The following is a 22,857-nucleotide window of genomic DNA, read 5'->3' as shown; positions in this document are numbered from 1 at the left end:
TAAGACATTTGCCACCAGCATGGCAATATCAAAAACATAAACAAGCAAAATAAGATGGATGAGATTCGGGTATTCAAATGCAACACATCTTTTTGTGTTACCCTGTATTCAGTGAAAGGCAGATTGATGGTTATCACATAATGACGGTGTAGTTGCTGTTGTAAACATTAAAATAATCATCAAGCAAGGGATGCCTTTCTAAAACTTTTCGTTACACTTTCATGCATTGTCTATAAAAGAGTAACCTGTTACAATCGCACCTTTTCCAACCTCCACGCCCGTGTACATTTTTGTAAGAAATGCTCCGCTCACGGCTGTCATTCCACCTTGACATTTGCAGCGTTTCATCTCTTCTCCATGTCTTTTTGTGTAGCTTACCAGTTTGTGAAGTTTATTGTACTTGTCTTAAACTGGTTAATTTTAAACCCGCCGTTAGCATTGCTGTCCAACTGCAACAGACTTAAGTGGCTGGCCAGGATGAGAACGATATTTTGTTTCTTAGAATCAGTCTGCAGGCTATTCTTTGAGCAATGTGGAACAAGTGTTGTGCGAACATATTGGGGTGTCTTGCCCTCATTGAGCGAGAGGTTTGCGCAGTGTTCTATGTCCCATGAAGCTTCAGTCTCACTCTGTATCAGGTTTGTTAGCAAAGTTGTGGCCAGTATACAGCTAGTGCATGATCACCATGCTTGAATTAAGTGTGGCCAGCTTTGTGTTGGCCAGCTTGCAAAATTTGATGCCTTCAGAAATGAAATGAATAATGAGCTTATGAAAAAAAAAAAGTCTACAGTGGCACAGAGAATGGAATGCCTCTGTAGTTAGTACAGGCACCTCACTGTCATCCGTCATCAACATGTGAAAGACTTTTGATGCACACATTAGAAGGCAGATTGCAGTGCCTTGCAACTACAGGGTGTCTTATCTACTAGAGAACATACATGAGAACAATAAGCATTTTAAATGTGTTACCTGCAAGAAAAAGGTGTCTGGTGGCCAAGGACGAACTCTCTGGCATTCTTGTATTGATAATTTATTAGCCCATTGTACAGACTGCAAGGACAGCTTCATGATACGCAGCACGAAGTGCATTTCCATGTTTCTTGATGTATGCAGTGCAGAGATAAATGTACAGATGTAGTTTTTATGAACACTGGCAGCACAGTTGTAGTCAAGAGTGGACTAAATTTTACCACGTATTGGAAAATGCTGTACACTTTTGCTTGAGCTCACCAAAAAATATGTATTCTTTCCAACCCATATTCCAATGCTTGTCTCCATCACATACATATGCACATCTTGCTGTCCATTTTTTTTTTTCATTTCGCTCACATAACAGCACAGTACGTATCACAGTATACATACAAGGACTAAAAATTACATATGCAGTGGCATCGGGTAGATTTTATGATGCATCGTTTCACCTCAATTACAGGAACTCTAACCTCTGCGCTGACCTTGGGTGCCAGAGGCCCCTTGAATGCACCGGTCTTCATTTTCTAGATGCTTACTGTGTAGCAGGACCTGGATTGCAATAAACAATGGGTGTTTCCAAAAATGTCCAGCTGCAAATGTGCCCTAAACTCAACTGCACAACACCTTCATGCACACATACACAAAAGGTGATAGGTGGACAGACAGACGCGACACTGCACGCATTTTTGGCCACGGTACTCCAATTGAAAATATGGGGCACTCGGGCTGCTCCATAGACTTGCATGGCTACAAATTATTCTGCAATATGCTATGAAGTGGGTAAATAGTAGAAACAATATCACGGCTGTACAGTGTAAGGATGTTATCCAATGAAGATGCTAAATTACCACAGCAGACGTGACTAACAAAGCTGTTTATATGACTGCGTCCTTTGTCATTTATGAAAATGGAATGATAGTTCTTCTCCTGAGCATGTGCATGGCATCGTTTAAGCTGAAGCTTTGTACAAGAGCTTGTGTTCCAGCTTCATGAAGGTTTGCTATCCTGCAGGCACACAGAGTTGCAGTCATAGGTGAAGTGAAGATGGTCATTTCAAGTGCAGCACACCACCTCCTAATGAAATGACGTTCTGCTGCTGCCAGATGGCCACACAAAACATAGCAGAGGACTGCCGATGCCGCTCATGCAACATTCCATTCCAGCAATGGCATGGTGCCACAGCTTCCTGTTAAGCCGCACCATCTAGATGCAAATATGAATTTTACGAGGACAGTTAAAAATTGCAAGTGCTTGTTCCCACTGTTTCTGCAGTGCAAGGTGACAGCTTGAAAACCCTTGCTGACAGAAGTTTTTTTTTTTTTAGCCAAGATTTACCAGCATGCAAATCAGTGATGCTTCCGAGCATAGATTCTCATTGTTTAAAAAGCTTTCAGACGCAACCAAAAATTGGGGTACTGTACCAATGACAGAATGGAATTGTGCGGCACTCACATTGCTGAAAAAAAAAATGCCTCTGCACTGATAATGACAACACAGCAGATTACTTAAAGTCAAAGCATACTATTTCACATCCAATGCGATAAACAGTGAAAAAAAAAAAAGCGTGCATGCTTGCAAGAACTTTTAGCCAGCAAAGCAATGCGCTCGACCACAATTGTAACAAAATGACTGAATGCTGCGAAGAACTTTAGATCGACTAAGCACCAACAAAAACATAAGTTTGGAATGAGGCAACAAAGGGAGCAGTTTGCCCATCACTCAAAACAATAAATGCGCAACTTTTTCCCTCGTCGCCAGATTGGCAGCACTGCCGTCGCCCTTGGCTTCAAAGGTTAGAGGACCCGCCTCAGCTTCAGGAGCCGGGAGCTTCAATCCCTGCCACTTTGTGCATCATGCATGGGCAAATGACAAAAGGTTGCCATTTAACAAGGAAAGATTTCACTGCACAAGGCACTTATAAAGGGATACTAAGGACAAACTGAAGTTGACCTCAAGTGGAATACCACATCTTAGTAGCAATGAGGCTACCTCCACAGACAACTGAGCTCTTATAGGCTAGAAAATAGTGAAAAGTGAGACAGATGGTGTTGCCACCAGCTGTATCCAATGCTCACTATACACTGCAGTGATGTCTGATGAAATCCTCCTGCTGCGGTAATTTAATGGCTATGGCATTCGGCTGCTGAGCTCAAGGCTGTGGGAATTGGTTTGGTTTTATGGGGTTTAATGTCCCAAAGTGACTCTGGCTATGAGGGATGCCATAGTGGAGGGCTCCGGATAATTTCAACGTGCACAGACATCTCGCACTACCCGAGCCTCTAGCATTTCGCCTCCATCAAAATGTGACCGCTGTGGCCGGGATCGAACTTGCGTCTTTGGGGTCAGCAGCCAATCACCATAACCACTGAGCCATCGCCGCGGCATCTAAGGCTGTGGGCTTTGGGATTGCATCCCAGCTCTGATGGCTACATTGCAATGGAGGTGAAATACAAATATACCAATGTGCCATGCGATGTTGGCACATGTTAAAGAGACCCTGGAACACTCCTTGAGCAAAGTATTAAACTTGCTTAATTGCTAGATGTTTTCACAAAGTTCCGAGCCATATAATGCACCTCTACACGCAGCAGAGAAACCACAAATGTGCTGCATAGTTGGCAAGCTCTTTCCTGCGAATTTTCAAACTTGCGCCCTTCTTCGTGTCGTGTGGGTTAGAAATGGCTATTGGTCAGATTGTTTGACATCACGCAGCTACCATTACCGCAGCCAGTCGGCTGTGTCACACCACTGTGTTGGGAAGAGAGAGAAAGGGAAACATTTTTCAATCACCATGTGCCTAGTTTTCACCTTCAGTTGAGTTAGAGGTCAAACCATGAAAAAGAAATTGGATCAATATCCATGACCAGGAGTCGAACCTGCGGCTGCATGAACAGATCTCCTTTAAAGAGGCTGTGAAAGGGATTCTCAACAAAGATGCAATGTGCCTAGGGTGCTAAAGGACGCCACTTCACAAATATCCTCCAGCAAGAATTTTTTAGATGCACTTCGTAGAAGCTGAGTTATCTGCAGTCAAAATTTCAATTTCCGCGTCTTCGCACCTTTCCCTCTCCTCTCGTCACTTTTTGCATGCTGAAATGTCGGCGCTCGTCCACCAGCCCCTCGCACTCATCCCTTCAGCCAGCCCCTCTCAGTCGCCTCCTCCCACGGCTGCCGACACGCGCGAACCAATGCTAGCAGTCCACTGCTGACGTAACGAGCGCGTCATGACTTAACGAGCGTGGATGCTACAGGTCACCACTAGGTGCAGAGGCGCTAGTTTTAAAAATTGTATTGTAAATTATCAGCTCACTTTTGAGGTCTTATACGCGGCATGAACGCTCGTTGGCCTGTACTCTACATAATGCGAGAATTTTATAGCCAACCTCAAACACCCTTTTCAGGCACCCTTTAAAGGGGCCCTGAAACACATAATCAGTGCATTGTTTTGCCTGTTGGTTGCATACAATGACTTATAGCAATGCTATTAGCATCGGTCGAACCCTGTATACTCTAGTTCTTATTTTAATTAGCTCGCAAAAACAAACCGCAAATTGTTATTAAATAGAGATACGTTTTGTCAAGTTTTTACGTTTTATGTCACATCAACAAAACCAATTTGTTTGCCTTGTATAAAAGCGCTGTAAGGCAAGTAAAACAAAAATACACCACCAGAGGCTCCGGCTATTTTTTTGCTTCGAAGGACTTTGCGCCTCTCTGTACATATCATACGATCTAGCACACAACACTGATGGCTACTCTCTATGTATCTGAGAACGGCTTCGCAGAATCGATACGATTGAGCTATTGCACTCTACAAGCGTTCGTTTTGGTCCCAAGGAAGGATGCAAAAGAAAAAAGCCATTCGTTTCACATTTAGCAGTGATTATTGTCGGCTTGTGGAGGATTACCGGGCAGTGGCGCCACGTTCTCGCCAACAGCGCGTGAGCCTTGCTCGCCGTGACCAATCGGTGCGTTCCTAGTAGAGGCCATGGTACGCGGTAAGCAGCAGCGGTATGCGCTCTCCTAAAGGTATCTAGTATCTTGCGTACGGCGTCACTCTGTCGCAGTATCTCGCGTTCATGTTCGGGCCGGTAAGTCAGGGAACGTCGCTGATCAGTGCTCTCTTCTGCGCCATTGACATGACGGTGAAGCATCGCTGGGTCAACTAGGCGTTCAAGTGGTGGTTGTAACCATGAAAATGACGCTACCAGCCTTGGCAAGAATGAGTTGCAGCGATTAGGCAACCATGGTGTGCAAACTTCCACGACGGGCTCAGATAGGGTGTTTTTATTGGTCCCCCCCAGTGCAGTCACTGGGAGAGTGAAATGGGAATGGGAAGCCCGGTGATAATCGAATTGAGGGCAGCATTTTGTTTGCAGCCCCGCCGCGGCGGCTCAGTGGTTAGGGCGCTCGACTACTGAACCGGAGTTCCCGGGTTCGAACCCGACCGCGGCGGCTGCGTTTTTATGGAGGAAAAACGCTAAGGCGCCCGTGTACTGTGCGATGTCAGTGCACGTTAAAGATCCCCAGGTGGTCGAAATTATTCCTGAGCCCTCCACTACGGCACCTCTTCCTTCCTTTCTACTTTCACTCCCTCCTTTATCCCTTTCCTTTATATGAGACAGATACTGCGCCATTTCCTTTCCCCCAAAAAACCAATTATTATTATTATTGTTTGCTTGTATTTTAAAATTTCTTCACTGAATAACTCCCGTTCCTATGCATCGATTCCTTAATTCTTTCTGAGTCAGCATCGTGTGACAAAGAATCCGCCTGAAGTATAATAGCCCGCTTCTGTTCACGCAGTGTTTCTCAGTCCGTTTAAAGGGCCACTCAGCGAGGCCACTAGGCTATTGCTGCAGCCAACACGCCTCATGTTAAACTGCACCACACACTCGTGCTTTACATTGGAGAGCGTGGTCTTAAACTTCAATCTGCTCCATCTCGCGGCACTGCCTGCTCATTGTCGTCTTCTACGTAGCACAAATCCGTGCTTTCACTCATTCTCTGTAGATTTTTTAGCTTATAAACACTGTTTTTGGGGAGAGTGACATTTTTGTGATTAGAGTTCAATAAACCATTGATATGGGCCAATTTCTATATGTCCTCAGTGTCCCTTTAAGGTGCACACTTCCATCCAAATGCTCTAAAGGTACACACTGTCCTCAGTGACCCTTTGTAAGTTGCTTGAGAGCAAGTAAGATTCACCAACCAGCCAACACAACTGTTTGTTTGAGGACTGGGTGGCAACCTTTCCAGACGTTGTACGCAGTGGTCAACCTGAACACTTGGGCTCGGTGATGTTTGTACCCGTTAGAAAATAAGCGAGCCTCCGAGGTTCATATTCCAAAAATACGTCGAAATGCATGCACTGTGTTGGGTTTTACGCTGCAGAAGTTGCTGAGGCTGTCATGCGTTGAATACATGTTTAGAATGGTGCCTTGCGCTACAGAACTCGAGGTTTTTAAAGCTCATTTCTTTCTTCTGCAGCTGCATTTTCCCCTCAAAGCAAGCTACAATGAAAAGGAATATGTTGGACATAAAATTCCAAACATGTTCTGCAGTGACAGTGTGACAGCTGCATATGGCATGTTCCCTGGTTCTGCCACATCATCTACCTCCCCCCCATACTACCCTTACACCCAAAAACTGGTTACTGTGGGGAGCAGACATCCCACATCCTGGCCACAAATACACCCTACGACTGGCATCAGCATTTCGCACCACCCCGGCTGTCCCTGAAACTTGCATCTCCTCAAGGGTAATCATTTTCCAGGTTTAAAGTATGAAGCTATGTACAAGGTATGTTCAGTGCAATGACAGCATGGCTTGTACACTTCCCAGACAGGCTTCAAGACATGCAACTCCACTTCATTGTCAAACTTAACCTGCCATTAATACTTCAATTTACTGCATACACTAACTTCACACGATTATTCAATATGGCTAAAAATGGGGAACATTTCCTTGATAAAAAAATTCACAACTACCGCTGCCACCATCTTGTATTGAGTTTAGTTATTTAGAAGCTTAAACCAAGCACAGCCGCTTTCTGTTTTGAGCACTTTAAATTTTGTAACATTCACTTTTGCAGTACAGTTACTGATGCATTGGCACGTGCAGCTTCCACGAAGGTGACAGACAGGAAAAACTTGTCGGCAATTTTCACGCAGCTCTCAGCATTGCATTTGGGGGTCGAACCAATCGCTACAGACTGCAGTGGACACGTCCACTTAGTAAGCGCTCTCGAAATATGGGCCTAGCAGTTAAGATTTGGGTTCAATAACTTCTGCATATAAGGCCAATGTTTTACCACTCTACTTGGCGACAGCTTTTCTTGGCAATGAAGGGAAGGCCACAGGGGCAGAGCTTCTGCAACTGTGTCATTCCGTTAAATAGTTCCACTGCACAATGATGGGCCCGCACGCCTAGCGTGAGGAGGAAAGCAGAGTACGGCGGCAGCGTGAGGAATAGAGAAGAGTACTGCGCGCCATTGGCTGTTCGCCAATGATATCACTGATAAGGTATGAATTGCTTTCCAGAAATGGTGCCACAGTGAGATGGTTGGCAACTATGGAGCTGCCGCAGAGTTCCGTAGGCTATCTCAAACTACGGCGACAGCGAAGAAAGTGCGACGAGGAACGCAGTGAAAGAGGGAGAGGCAGCAGCATGAAGGGCAGAGCAGTGCGCTGGTCGTTCGCCCGAGGCGAGGCTCATCGGAATGCTGTGTGCACTGCCCAAGTCGAAACCCAGAGCTGCCTCCATTCGGCACCGCTTGTTCCGTATGCGGTTGTTTACGGTTCGAATACTGCAGTAGCTGCACTCAAAAATCGCATCACCAGGAAACGTAATCGTTGGCTATTTTTTTTCACAGACTTTCAATGTTGAAAGCTGGCAATGTGTTAAAAATATGCCTTGAATGACGAAATTCACACAGTACTGTTTTAAGAGAAAACTATTAAATGCAAGCAGGGACTATATTCTGCCAGCAGAAAGAAATGCCGTGTTTCGGCTCTGCAACTTCCACTCCATTGCCGGAAAAAGGAGTCCTGGGGAACAGACCATTGCTGCAACAATAATCGGGTACAGAACCACTGGTATTAGCCCCAATTGATGCACTACCAGTACGCAATGGCTATAAATAGTACGCTGCTCTGTACGAGTCACACTGCAAACACAAGTTGCACGGGCAACTCATAAATGTCTAACAGGTCACGCTCCCCAAGGTTGTAAGCTGGTAAAAGACGAGAGGTATGCAAGCAAGAAGAGAAGAAATTGAACGGAACACCAAGGAAGAGCCGAGAAAACATGCAGCACCTCTGCTTGCATTACAAGGCAGCTGCACAGGAAAGCCTGAAATTAAAAGCCAGGCAAATTCTGCTATCAATGGCAGTTCTTTTTCTAGCCAAATTAACCGGTACCGTTGTACAAAAAACAAAAACAAAAACACATGATCTCAAGAAAAAAATAAAAATCTACTGACGCCTGCACAACTTAAGAAGTTACGCTTGAACAAATGCATGATGCGCACATCTTCGCATAAAATATTCCATGTCAGCAGACAAGTTGTCTGTAGGAATCAAAACCATATCTCAGCTGAAGTTGGCGCAGACTGAGCCCCTGACAGTATATCACCCTATGATCTGAGCACATGTGGTATGCTTTAAGAAACAGTGAAGAAAATCTTCCAAGAGCACTGGAAGCTTAATGATAACACAAAAAATAATCAGAAACAATGACTTAAAAAAGGCAGTGGTCAAGGCAGTTGCCACTCTGCTATACAAGTGGGGCGTTGTCCTTGAGGACGAATCAGCGTCCAAAATGTCGGGAGCAATGGTCACAATTTGCACACCAACATCTACAGCTATTGGAGGATTGCACTGTTCCACAGTGCACACTCACAAGTATGGCGTTCTGAAATGAGCTCAACCAATGGGTCGTTTGTGGACGCACTATTGTAAACTAGAAAGGTACACAAAAATCCCCGGCAAAACCTGGATGCGGTGCTTTCTGCACGGCTAGCTAACCAAGCCAGGCAATGAGAACGATGGTTTTCAGCAGTGTTACTTGGCTGCGCTTGAATCCCTGCACTTGGAATAAATTTGCCACTCAGCCACAATGCAGTTCTACTGTGGCATGTTTCAGTCTTGTGTCTGCAGTAGTGTCCTTTTTTAACCAGCACTAGACGGTCATGACGATGGCTATAAATACTGATGCGACGACTTGGAGATAAAACAAGAGAGTTCTCGAGGTCAGCTTTTTGTGCCACTGTGACGGGACCGTCAGACGCGGCACATGGCCAGCCACTGCACAATGCATTGGCGGGCAGGCAGTTGGACGAAATCACTGGACCAGCACGGAGTGGCCGCAAGGAACACAGAGGCACTTCTCCCACTCACACACCATGCACGCATGCATACACGCAAACACATGCACACACACACACACACACTCAAATAAAATCTGGTTCAATGTATGCGCAGCTACTGCACTCATAGTCTTGTCTTGCGTGCACGGTTCTTGGCTGGGTCAGCTGCTGCATCTGCTGCTACGTTTTCGTTGTCCTCATGGGGCCGCTTCGGCGCTACTTCCTCTGTATCGGCACTGTCTGGGGAGAGGTGCCGCTTCTGGCTCCCGGCTACCGCAGCATCATTCTCCTGGCTGCCATCATGGACCTCTTTTTCCTCCTCCTGTGGAGGCTTGCACTCGGACTCTGGCTTCGGTTCTCGGTTGCACGTCTGCAGAGCTTCTGCCCGCTGTGGGCAAAGCGGAGGTGATGGGTAGACACGCTTAGGTGTCAGGATCACCACACGGGGCAGGCCTCGCAGTCCTTCTGGCAGTTCACACTCAGGTTCATCCTCTGGAGACATTGGGGGAGTCAAATCCTGTTCTGCATACGGTATAAATAAAGGAAATAGTTTTCGCCTGCCTACAGGACCACGTGTGCAAAAGCACCACTAAACAGGATGCAGCAAAGATTGCAATGGACAAGCACTGACTTGTTTCGCGCTGCTTTTGAACATGAACATTAACCAACTATCTCAGCTTTCCTTCAACCTAGCAGGAACACAGCTACATTGCTAAATAACAAGCAATATACAGCTTTTGCTGTTTCCTTTGACTAGCACGTGCAGGAGTGCCTTAAAATTCCTGACAAGTGATCTGGTTTTCTGTGGCTCAGAGGTGGCTGTAGTGCTTTGTGGATAAACATGTGGTCATTCGTTCAACTCCTGGCTCCATGCAGCAGCCCCATTTCAGTGAAGTCAAAAAGCAAAAACACCTTGAGATTTCAAAGCGCATTAAGAAATGCATGTAGCTGAAATTCATCCTTGGCCCTCTACTATACATTGCTCACAACCCTAGCGTTGCTTTGGCATGTTAAAATTCATCAGTTTCTAGTCGGTCGTTCCAGCGACGGTGGCGGCGCCACGCAGCCTCTTCCTGAAACAGCGAGCCGGTGATCGCTCTGCGCGGCGCGTGCAATCGCAGTGGTTTGGAGCCTCAGATACGCGTCAGAAATTAGCATATTCTGTTATTCTACAATCTGCAAACATTCCAAATAGCAAACATGTTTCTGCCAACACGTAAAGAGTTCAAAAAGCAGTGATTAAGTTCATTCTGCAGGTTGGTAACGAGTTTCAGCCCAATGACCCGTCTGTTAATCAGTGACGTACTATGTTGACGCCACGACACCGTGTCGTCAATGCGTTCCTATTTGGAGCTTTGTTCATGCTACCAACGTAGCCTATTACAGCTGCATGAAAGCAGTGCAGTGCTTAAACACGGATCTGATATGGAGTATATTGGTTATATTTTAAGGCGGACGTTTGCAGAAAACAGATTTTTCATCACGCTTCAGTCCATTCTGGTCTAGATTAAACACGGCTTTCTGGCCACAAACGTGAGTGCTATAGAGCGATATGAATGGCAAGAACTTCACAGTTGTACCTTCATTCCTCAGATATAATGCATCAAGTGGATGAATAATTGCGAACACTTCTTAGCAACTGTTGTCTGCTCACTCGATCGCAGCGTTTTCCCCCGCTAGTCAAAAACACATTTTGATCGCTAATTTCGACTGTATTATAAAGCTTGAATGACCCCCTGACCACCTGGAACGTACGCTGCAGACGGACTACAGTCAGATACAATTAAATCTGCAGCAAAGCGCCGCCCACATTCAGGACCACCGAACAAAATTCCTCTGTGAGAAAATGTAGACCACTGGTAAACCTTTTCTGTTTACCTAAACAAGCAGTCAATCACGCGTTGAAATTGTAGGCTCAAGGATTTCGACGTTTCTGGCTTGTTTGATGCAGTCCAATACTAAAAAGTTGATTTTGATCTCTATTGTAATTGGTAAGCATTGTAATATTATGCTGCGGACCATGACCAGTGTTACCAAATGGTGATTTTTTTTTTTTCAGTCGTGTCCTTGTATTATAAGATCAGCACGCAATAAATACACATACCATGTCTACACAGGTAAGGGCCGCTCTCGTGTAGGTGCGAAATATAGCGTCAGACTGTCTGGGTCATTAAAGTAGTTGATTTCCGCTTTCGGGTGAGTACCGAAAGAAAGTGAACGTGCAAAAAATTACACTTTAAAGTGTTCGTCACACTTCACTATGCTGAGTTCGCAAGTTTCAACGTCAAAGGGATTTTTGCGCGCGCGGCATTTGCGAACTAGGGATAAATAAATAAATAAATTCCATACTCATATCGATAAAAATTTGTCGAGGCTGTAATGCACCCAAACTCAAGCATAGGATCTTATTAATAACCAAGGATCATTTACTGCTGCTTATTTACAATCTAAAAATCACATCAAAGGTGCCACAACGTCAAGAAGCCGCTTTGCTTCTATAGAGACGCACGCTATGGCATCGGCGGCATCACCGCCTCGTCCGCCATGTCGCACTGCCACCGCGCCACCTACAGGAGCTGGAATGACCGAATACCCTGCATGACAGAAGGAATGACAACACGGCAGGAACCTGTTTTCAAGCAACAAGGCATGCATGGAATATGAAATTTAGTTAGTGTTAGATACTGTAGTTTATGTCAATTGAACAGATGCAGAAATCTTTACTGTCAAACGGACAGTAAGGACCAGGTCACCTGCAACTCACGTAATTCAAATCAGAAACACGAACAAGTTTACGAAAACATGCTCTACCTGTCTGGTTTCCCATAATGCACTGCAATGTTTAAAACCCAGCGCACAGCAAGAATATGACGAGCTTGGCCCACTCACCATCGGGAGCAACAGCGGCAGGTTTTGGCGATGGTGGCGATTGTGGCACGAGTGGCTCTTGGAAAGGAGGAATGTCCCCCCGAGGCCGTAGTCGACGCAACAGCCGCTGACGCAGGAGCACCTCATTGCGCGCCGGCCCGGACGGGTCAAGCATCACACATACCACGCTCGTGTTGTCGGCACGCGTCTTCACAAGGCTCCAGCGGAACAATGCTTCGTCCACCAACATCTTGGAGGGGTTGTACACCAACGGCTCTTTCTGCATAAACAAGATTACAATGCTGGTGAAAACCTGCACCTGCCCCAATGAGAATCTGCCGATGCCATTAGCAGCAAGTACTTGCTGCCCATACATCGCCGACACTGCGATTGCCGGTTGCGCACGGCAGTGAGTGGCCCCTACATCGCCAGTGCCGTGAGTCAGCGGTGGCGCGCGGCTGTAAGTAAACCCCGTAAGCAGAAAACAGATCTGCGTGAAATCTGCACACAATTTTGTTTTTGTTCGTTTTAGATGACACGAATATTTTTCAAGGTCCCGTGAGATTCGTATGATCGATATTCTACTGTACAACCTCTGGGGATTTCAGGTATTTCAGTGCAACCAAACAGCCAGGTCTTTTTACCTCTTTCCATGTTTGTCAAGCACAAATTCATTGTCAAGAATGCTGGCATGCCGGCTTGCCTCGGAAATTGCGCTTTTTGCAGCCTGTGTTGCTCAATGCATCCTTTTGGTTGCACCATTGTCACACGCACTTCTCGGCCGCATCGAATTTCCTGCCCCCCGCAAGCTTGCTGCATTCAATAGCACACTCCCAGGCGTGTAGCTATTAAGGTGCTTGTCTTATCTTGCTAAAACTACAATGCTCCGTGGCAGCACGTGAAAGCCACAACACCCATGCCTCTAACAGCAACAAAACGCTAGAGCTGGTGATACTGATGCCGATATGGATAGCGGGAGATGGCGGAACTCTCGGCGGAGGAAAAAGTTGACGATGGATGGATGGAAGGTAGGAGCGTCCCCTTTGAAACAGGGTGACAGCAGTTGTTACCATGCTCAGTTTTTTCCTTTATTTTTGTTTAACGATCTTGTTAAGTTATAAAAATTTGCCATTTTCTTTAAAATACGCCTTCTCACACTTTTAACCTTATGTCACCTCTCTGCTTTTGAGCCACCAATCTTCCAATCGCTTTTTGCTAACTTCCACCACAGATTTATTTACATGGCTATTATCTCTAAACCCTAGGGACTCTGGAAGAGTTACTGTGCCTGCATCGACATCGGGATGGATACCATCACATTTTAGTATGAGGTGCTTATTGTTTCTTCAGATTTACCCCATACAGCACATATGTCATCTTCTTCGTTAAATTTCTTTTTGTAGTTGCACATTCTAAGACACCCTGACCTAGCTTCAAAGAGTAGGGCACTGCCTCTTGAGTTATCATAAAACGCTTCCTTCCTGATCTGCCTCTTCCAGTATCGATATAGTTCTACACTATGCTTGTTTTCCATTGAATCTATCAAACTTTTACCTTCCGCGTTTTACCTTCCGATGATGATTATGAGCCGCGGCCTCTGGCGCCATCCGTGGGCGGCACCTGGAAGCTCCTGTGCGCATGCGTCGCCTCCGCGATGAAGCGCGCCATTGCTCGAAGCCTAAGCTGATCGTGGAGGCCACAGCGCATGCTGCATTTCGAAGGCTATTCTCGCATATGTCGTGTGGAAAGTTTGGGCGCGGCCCTTACACTGATATTATTTTTTTCTAATATTTCCTTCTGGAAAACAGGGTGCGGCCCTTACAGGTGTTTATAAGGTATGTTGTCACTGGGCAGCTGTGAATTGCTTGACTAATGTAACGCTGCAAAATATTGATAAGGTACAAATTCAAGAACATAAGTCGCAAATATAAGCAAGCTGAGAACTGAAGCATTATCCTACATGCACTTTGTAAATGATACAATGCCAAAGAGGGTCAAAACATTTATGCCCAACCATAACATCGAACCTAGACCAAGCGCATGCAAGACACAAGCAACCAGGGTGCGATACCTAGTTTCCACAGGCAGAATAGCTTTAACAGTGACAACACGAGTAGCAACACTATGGTGCATAAAGCACTCATCCTATCAGGTCAAGTTCAGCTGGCTTGTTTTGTCCTTAAAGCACCATAGACATCTAATTTTAGTTGCATGCTTTCTTCTTTCAAATGACGTGTTAAACAGCAGAATGCATGGTTCACCATGTGGTATTCACCTATGACCACTAAATAATGTATACCCTTACGACTTCTTGTGGGATGAGCATGCACCAGAGCACAGCACCAGCTCGGAGTGGGAACACACCGTGAGTAGCGATTGAACGTAGATTAAATGCTGCTGATTTCCTGACTGGAGTTTTTTTTACCTTAAAAAAGTTGTTTTTTCCGTAAATTGTGTGTATGGGCTGCACCCCAAAAATTGGCCCTCAAATCTGGGAAAAAAAGTGCGGCCTTTAAACGCGTTTATACTGTAAATTGAATATCTTCCCTCATGCTGTTTTGCTTTCATCAACCGAACGATGGCTGTGACTTTTAGTTGGCGTTTAGTTCACACGAAGCACTAATAAACTGAACTATAATCAGCGAAAAAATGACGTTCAGCAATTATAGGTCTGCTCAAATCGCCTGCACTACGTGAACTGGTTCTCACGGTGCTGCACTTCGCCATTCGTTTCAAAAAAGTGCAGACGTTGTGCAGGTCTAGTTCAGGAAAACTGTGCACCTCCTGAGAGGTCGGTGCTGAAATCGTGCAGCTACAGGCACCAAGCAAGCTGACAATGGCTTGCGGGACGATGGCTTGTGCGTTGCGATAAACGTAGCGCATTGACGAGAACGGTGCCCCAGTAAGGTCAGACTTGTACGGAGCGTCACTAGGGACCTGTTGATCAGGCCTGTAAATACTTGCGGCGATTTCTGTGCAGTGTGTGTGTCAGTACTTCTGTGCTGGTGCGCCCGTGTGCTGCGAACTGTTACTTGTGGACAGACACGCGCAAGGGCAGTGCGAGTGGTGAAAGTGCCCACCCGCCGGCCGTCACCATCGTGGCGGACGCGCAGCTATTTAATGTCACTCGGCGCGTGCACACCTTTGTTGTGTTGAGTAAAAGAACACACGTGTGTTTCACACCAGCTGCTGCGAGATGCACATGCATCGATCGAGGCTGGTTCGTGGCAGCACTTCGCTGCAATGTCGTGTTTGAAAATTTTTCAACCGGTTCGGGCACTGGCTCCAATATTCTGGCGATGCCAAGGCTAGCAGATGGCCAGGCCTACACTCGACCATTCGTTTTGGAAGCAGCCAGTGCCAAGCTGCACTTGAACTGCCAGAACTAACGCTGTATGCTCCCGGCAGCTAAGTGTCACCACTTCAGAACTTTACAGAACTGGTGCAGCGAGTGCAGGCGAACAGAACCGACCTTATGTAGACGTTTTTTTTCATGGCTCACATGACCTAAGCACCTACACATCACAGCCATCATTTGGCTGATGAAACCGAAACAGCTTCAAGAAGAAATTAAATTATAAATTATTTAGAGGTTGTAGGTGAATACCACGGGGTGATCCATGTGTTCTCATGCCTAACGCATCACTTGGAAGAAGAAAACAGGCAAGCAAAAATTTGGCGTCTATAGTTCTTTAAAAAGCTAGGACAGGCAACCAAGCCTCCAAACAGTGCCCTACGATGCAATCATAGTCTTTCCAAGGGACACACACATACATGCGCCTGTCTCACCTTCCCAGCCTGGGCAGCTTCGAGGAAGGCCCGGTCACTGTCCTGCTCGGCCTGCTGCACCAGCCGTACGGCATCCGCAGTGTCCACCATGTTCCAAAGGCCGTCCGAGGCCATGACAATGCAGCGGTCTCGGCGCGTGTCTATCTGCATCACACTCACATCCGGCTCTGGGCTCACCACAAATTTGCCTGCAGAGTAGTTGTAGCTCCACAGGTCACCTGCAGTCACCACACAGGAGCGACAGCGACTGTCACCGCGGAATGACTCCTTAACAAGAACTGCAACAGCCACCACCACAGCAACCTTCCGCAAGACCTTACTTGGAGCTTTTGGTAAAACCAAGTCTCAGGATTTTGTCCCAGGATAGGCAGTTTGAACTAGCAACACAAACCTGGTCCCAAGCACTAACGCAATGTGCAGTAACCTTGCAGATACAATAAATGGAATGCACAAAAAGCACTCTTCCTGAAGAAGGCGCCTGTTAAACGTAGAAACAGCATCTTGCATGAGGGGCACATCTAGGAAACAAGAAATATGTTGCTAAACAGCTTATTTCATGTAATGAGTCATGAAGACTGCATACGTGATATTCCAGAGGGAACTGCAACAGTGCTACCTGTGCCACTTTAAATCCTGCTTGCAATGCTCAGTGTCAGCGGAAAGAATGTAGAACGTAAGGCAGCTGCATGAAAATAGCGAAAAGATGGCTAACAAAGCATCATGCCACGTCTACATACCGTATTTACACGATTGTAAGCCGACCTATTTTTCAAAATTTGAAAATCCGAAATGGAGGGGGTCGACTTAAAATTGAAACTAAAGCATCGCACCATAAATAAAGGCGAGACAAACGAGACATTAGGCATTCTACAGCCTGGTTGCATTTTTGTTGCGCGGCTCCGTCGCATCACTCTTGGTGCTGGCTGTGAGTAGCTGCTGTGTCAACGCGCAGAACCGGCATCCCCAACCAGCGCGCGGTGGCCGATGGTGCCTGTTGATAAGCAGCAAACCGGCACTGACCCACTCCCCACATGTGGCTGCAGATTGCGGCTGCTGGTAAGCAGCGGCGGCGGCCCGATAACGCATTCACGTTCTACACTTCATAGGCATCGCCCAAGTTTCTTTTGTTTACTTTCAACCGTACACTCGGCACTCAAGGAAGCGTCGATAGTTGATGGAAGGACCGCCGTTCCAATCGCGGCGGCACCGCCACTCGGAACGGCAGCGGCGCAGGGGAGTGTCGGTAACTGACGAAAGAGCCGACGCCACTCACGCACAGTTTCACTTTGGATCTGAAACATTTGACTACTGCCGGCCGGGTTTCACAAGTTTTTAATGTAGTGCTTCGTAATTCGTCACTTGCGCTCCGGATGCCGTAGGTGACCAGCGCTCGTTCACGGCTACATTCAAGATGGCTGCCATTCTTTATGCCGAAGAAATGAACAACTATGCGCCGAGCCGCAAGTTCAACGCTCGCAACGGGTGATACAGGTGTGGCAGCTGCAGAAAGGCAAATTTTCAGCTGTTCCACGTGATGTCATGATGTGGCTGTTTGCGAAGTGAGGGATTTTGCAGCACGACGATGTTAGTACGATGAGCTGTGGGACCGCAGCAGCGATCACGACAGCAGCGCTAGTGAGGACGATGGCACAAGTGTGGGCGATGGCGCAAGTGTGGACTATGGCGCAAGTGTGGATGAGTAGTTCAGTGACTAATATATTTTCGTTTTGGAATGTGCCTACGGGCGCTCCCGCGCGCGGCAGCCGATAGCGATTGGCGATAAACGGAGGCCACAGGATAGCGCTAGCACGTTTTATTATTAAAGGCCAAGCGTAAACGACCTCCAAGTTTTTTTTTCTTCTCATAAATGTGACGTGGAGGGGGTCGACTTCCATTCGAGTAGACTTACAATCGTGTAAATATGGTACTACCTACAGCAGCTTCAGGAAGCCTGTTTACTAGTAGCAGAAACACAAACCAGAAGATTGTTATAAAGAAGTTGACTTGGGGACAAACAACCCAAGCAAGATACTATTTCAGCATAAGCTCACCGAGAGACCTTGCCACAGCAAGGAACGGGATCTTGTCAAAATGGGTGCTCCTTCTGACAGGACCACGGTGGCCAACACAGGGCCGGTTCCAAACAACCCGGTCAACTCCGGACTTGTTCATCACCAGGCCACCCACACTGTTGATGCGCTCCTTCTCACGCGGATTGTCTGGCTTGTGGTCATGAGTCAGTGGCCGTGCGAACCAATCCTCGCCATCTGCACCATGGCAATCGTCGTCGCAGTAGCCTATCAGCGAGTCTTCAACAGCAGCCTTGGTAGCTAGTTTGAGGTACAAAAAGTAAACTTAACAAGCATCATAACATCTCTGCAATATTCACTCATATGCCTCACAATGACCCAGTTATTTTTCAATAAACTTTTCAATAAATGGCAGTGCTTTTGCACTACTAAACACCTGCACACCACTCACTTCATTATGTTAGTGAAATGTTAACAGAACTAAAAAGCAAACAAAAATAAACACCACTTGAACAACAACATCGTTCATGACATGTATAGGAATGATTCTAATGCATAATAGCAATAGTAATGTGCTTCTTGCCTGGCTAATTTCCAGTTTCCATGAACTGCAAAAATAACAAGTATGAACTAGGCCAATCACAACAGCATACCTGCCAGGATATAGATTCTGATATATGGCATCTTCCTGCACGTGTGATTAAACGGTCAATCTAAATTCAGTAAGGGGTAAAAGTTTAGCCATGATCTGTAGGTCTCGCTCTATGGAGGCAGAAACAAGTACAGGACTGGCAGTTTCATCACTAATTTAAGTTTGAAATTGGAAGAAAAAGCGTAGGTGGCAATGTGCTGTGTTCAAACTTTGTCGCTTTGCAGGCAGGCAGGCAACGTAAACAGAACCAAGCACAATACAGATTAATTTATGGAGATATTTTAGGTGCCTTTATTTCCTTTTAAAAATAGAAATCATATCCCACTCTGCTTCCATATCTTTCAATGAAATATTCTGACACAGCAGACTGCCACTATGTTGACAACTGCACTGCTGGCAGAATATGGTCGCAGATATCTGTGACATATATCACCAGTCTTATTTTAATGTTAGTTTCATCAAACCACTTCAGAACTTTAAAATATAGTTTCATAATGTTTCAAGACTAGCCAGTCAATGCTGTGCTCATCATCTTGGCAGTGGGCAGTCACCGTCACACCTCTGATGACAAGATTGCAGAAACAGCTTACAAAGTAGAAAGGAATGTCCCCATGTTAGATTTAAAATTTTTGTCGCGTTTCTCAGCACCACAGCTGGCCATTATATATATTTCGGCCAGGAGCTTTCGATTTCTGAATGAAAAATATGGCCGATAAAATAAAGTGGATCGACACTAAGATTTGTCGTGAGGACTAACATTTTAACAACACCACAACGAAAAAAAAGCGTGACTAGTGAGTGCACAAAAACATCCACTCTAATCATCATCATCATCAGCCTTACTACACCCACTGCAGGGCAAAGGCCTCTCCCATGTCTCTCCAATTAACCCTATCCTTTGCCAGCTGCATCCACCCTTTGCCTGCAAACTTCTTAATCTCATCCGCCCACCTAACCTTCTGCCGCCCCCTCCTACACTTACTTTCTCTTGGAACCCACTCCGTTACCCTTAAAGACCAGCGGTTATCCTGCCTTCGCATTACATGCCCTGCCCAAGCCCATTTCTTTCTCTTGATTTCGACTAGGATGTCATTAACCCGTGTTTGTTCCCTCACCCACTCTGCCCGCTTCCGATCTCTTAACGTTACACCTATCATTTTTCTTTCCGTGGCTCGCTGCGTTGTCCTTAACTTAAGCTGAACTCTTTTCGTTAGCCTCCACGTTTCTGCCCTGTAGGTGAGTACCGGTAAGATCATGCTGTTGTACACTTTCCTCTTGAGGGAAATTGGTAAACTGCCACTCATGATCTGCGAGAATTTGCCACATGCGCTCCACCCCATTCTTATCCTTCTAGTTATCTCCCTCTCATGATCAGGATCAGCTGTCACTACCTGCCCTAAGTAGACGTATTCCGGCACAATTTCTTTTTCTTTTTTCTCTAATAATGTACTCCAAATCTTTGGTGGGTGAGGAGAAAGGAATATGGCTGCTTCCCAGAAATGGGAGGAGGAACTGGGAGGAGGAACTTGACGATCATGATCGAGGCCTGCTTGGATCCTAATCTACACTAATATAAAACTTATCCCTGCCTGCACAAATTCTATTGGTGCAGACCTTCAATAAAGAATGTGTATGATGTCATGTGCTGTGCTGCCGCCCACCATGTGTGTGGCAAACTATGTGAACAATGCCGTAAATACAAGAGCAAGTTTAGGTGGTGAGGATTTGTGGTAGCCAAGTACCCTACCAGCTGCATGCAGTGCTTAAGCAGATGTATAACCTTTCTGTTATTACATACATCATGTTATAACTGCACTTCACTCTCTATATTATCAAGGTGCCACCAAGCATCAGCCTGGACAAGTAAGAGATTTCCTATTGAAAGCATAAAAATCAAGCTACGACACAGTGAGGCAATAACATGCAAGATGAAGACGAGGGTTGCACACTGTGCTTACAATACAGTCAAGCTGGAGATGAACTTACCCATGCTCTCACACCCAAGCACAATACGGGAATCTCCGACGTGGCCAATGTAGAGCTTGCTATGCCGTATGAAAGCAATACTTGCTGTTGTGCCTGATGTGCTTGGCAAACCGGACATCGTCTTGGGCCACTTTCCTGATTCAGCATACAAAAAAGAAAGTTCCAACTAAATGACCAGAAAGAAAACAAAGTATCAAAATATGACAAACAGGTCTGCTAAACTAGCTGTCCCCTGTAACCACAGCAACGTCTGAGGCCTTCCTTCCTTCCTTCACATATCGCCCTAAGCGACATGTGCAGTGCAGACCATACGCATTGCCATCAGTTTATAGACTTCAAAAAAAAAAAAAAGTCATTTCGATTCACACGGCCGGAAACCTGTAGCAAAGTCCTCGTTACTATTTTCTGCAAAGAACAATGCTCTATACATGACGACGTAGAAGTATTTAAAATAGCAAGAATCAGGAAACCGAAACTGAGTTTCGACCAAACAATGATGTCACGATAGACCATCTTATGACCTCATGGGTACTGTCACAAAAACTATCGTGTGCACGTTGATTGGCCACTGTCGACTGTAAGTGAGAGCTTGAGTAATTTGTGTCTGCTGAGCGAGAACTGACAGAAAACTGCGCAGAATGCACCGAGTAAGTTTTGAGTAAAATCGGAGGAGCTAGAAAAAAACGCCGGAGTTGGCCTTGAAGACAGCAGGACAAGCCAGCGTTCTGCGACGGCACTGACAATGTTTCATTCCATACGGTTACAAAACGAAAACATTTTTCAAGATGAAAATCTCGGATCGTGCTCACAAATTAAGCAAGCATCCCAGAGCTTCGGGGGGTGTCGTACAGCTTGCGTGCTGACCAAATGTTACCGCGACGCCAGGAACGGCGCGGCCGTCGCACATGGAACGACTTCCGGTAGACCGCACGACGTCGAGCGTAGAACATTGCTCTTTGCAAAACCGATACACGCACTGCGAGTTCGTCGCGATTGCCCCAGTCCGTGATCAACACGGACCAAACTGAAAGCAGTGTTTCTACGATGCCATTTTCGTTTGCTCCCACACTCTGCACGGGTCACATAAAGGTTGATTAAAAGCTTCGTGCGGCAAAGTAACGATGCATGACATTAAGCACACATACTACTGGCAAACTGATACTGACACCCCGATACAGCCGATCGCCGCGTCCAGATCATAAGTGGCGCACCTCACTACACATAAGTGGCGCACCTCACTACACTATAGTGTTACCCAGCTAAGAGAATTTTAAGCGACAAGTCAAATGTCATCCTATCTATATCAGACTAGATGCGTTGAAAATCTCAAAGAGCCCAGTGAAACAGAAAACCGTGGATTCATTCCCCCTGAGATACACTTCGCAAAAATTGCTATTACGGAACCGACATTAAGAAGCAGGCTTTCGTAGGTTAAAATCGCGTCGGCTACGCAGTATACATGGTGACGTTAAGCCGGGATTTCCCATTAAATAACGCACAATAGACAAGCTCAGCTGCAGAGAACAAACGTTAGGCTTAGCTCGTCACGGGCGTGTTGCATCACGGGTAGCGCCGCCGGAGAGGCCGCGCTCGCTTCCCGTGACCCAACAGTCTCGCTCGCGACAGACCAATGCGACCGAGGACACAAGGAAAATACGGCTCGGAAAACTCACCGACTTCCTTCCACATGCCGAGGTGTGTTGTGAGGAAGCCGTGCCTGATCGCGCGCAACACGCGCTCGTCGTCGTCGGACCAAAAGTCTGGTTGTTTCACGATAGAGTCGAGCAGATGTTCCTTGGCGTACAGGGCGGCTTCGCGACCGCCGTGCCCATCGAAGATGCCGAAGTAAGCGTACTCCAGGTCGGCTTTGTCCTTGGTCTGTTGATAGGCGACGACGAAGGCATCTTCCATGTATTTGCGGCCACCCTGGTTACAATGCCCGGTGACTCGCAGGTTTAAACCTATCATCGCGGCGGTTTCACTGCATAGGCACACTGTATACTTTATCCACGCACGACACAATCGCTAAGCTGCCTAGCTGGCTTGGCTTCGGCGTTGTTACAACCTGCCCGCCGCAAGCCGCGCCAGCTTCGCTATTGCACCACACGGGATCCCCACAGTTCCTTCAACCGGCGCTCCCTCGCCTGTCTGGCGTATTCGCCCATTCTGCCGCCATTGCCCTCGCCGCTCAC

At 46.4% G+C, this 22,857-nt stretch overlaps 2 protein-coding genes across 9 annotated transcripts in view; one reads left to right on the top strand and one right to left on the bottom strand.

The window, feature by feature from the left end:
- Arpc3A (Actin-related protein 2/3 complex, subunit 3A) overlaps positions 1-1,557 on the top strand; it is an 11,765-nt gene extending 10,208 nt beyond the window's left edge. For all 4 annotated transcript variants that reach the window (XR_013312456.1, XM_077653079.1, XM_077653080.1 and 1 more), the window contains one exon: positions 1,433-1,557. The gene's annotated coding sequence lies outside the window, so the exon portion shown is untranslated. The remainder of the gene's footprint in view (positions 1-1,432) is intronic.
- On the bottom strand, positions 1,015-22,857 carry Pp2C1 (protein phosphatase 2C). Of its 5 annotated transcripts, none has more exons than XM_077653075.1 (6): positions 22,339-22,854; positions 20,666-20,800; positions 18,049-18,327; positions 15,998-16,215; positions 12,230-12,488; positions 1,015-9,862 (listed from the first exon to the last, which is right to left on the bottom strand). In XM_077653075.1, exons 1-6 carry the CDS (start codon positions 22,631-22,633, stop codon positions 9,465-9,467), a joined length of 1,584 nt encoding a protein of 527 aa, XP_077509201.1. In that variant the 5' UTR covers positions 22,634-22,854; the 3' UTR covers positions 1,015-9,464. The 5 variants fall into 5 exon arrangements, with proteins under 5 accessions (XP_077509201.1, XP_077509202.1, XP_077509199.1 ...); XM_077653076.1 differs by having other exon boundaries at positions 18,049-18,264; positions 22,339-22,848; XM_077653073.1 differs by having other exon boundaries at positions 8,910-9,862; positions 15,983-16,215; positions 22,339-22,851.

Source organism: Amblyomma americanum, chromosome 2 (assembly GCF_052857255.1).
Source record: "Amblyomma americanum isolate KBUSLIRL-KWMA chromosome 2, ASM5285725v1, whole genome shotgun sequence".
In the NCBI taxonomy this organism is placed as follows: domain Eukaryota; kingdom Metazoa; phylum Arthropoda; class Arachnida; order Ixodida; family Ixodidae; genus Amblyomma; species Amblyomma americanum.
This window is presented reverse-complemented; position numbering and strand designations above follow the sequence as displayed.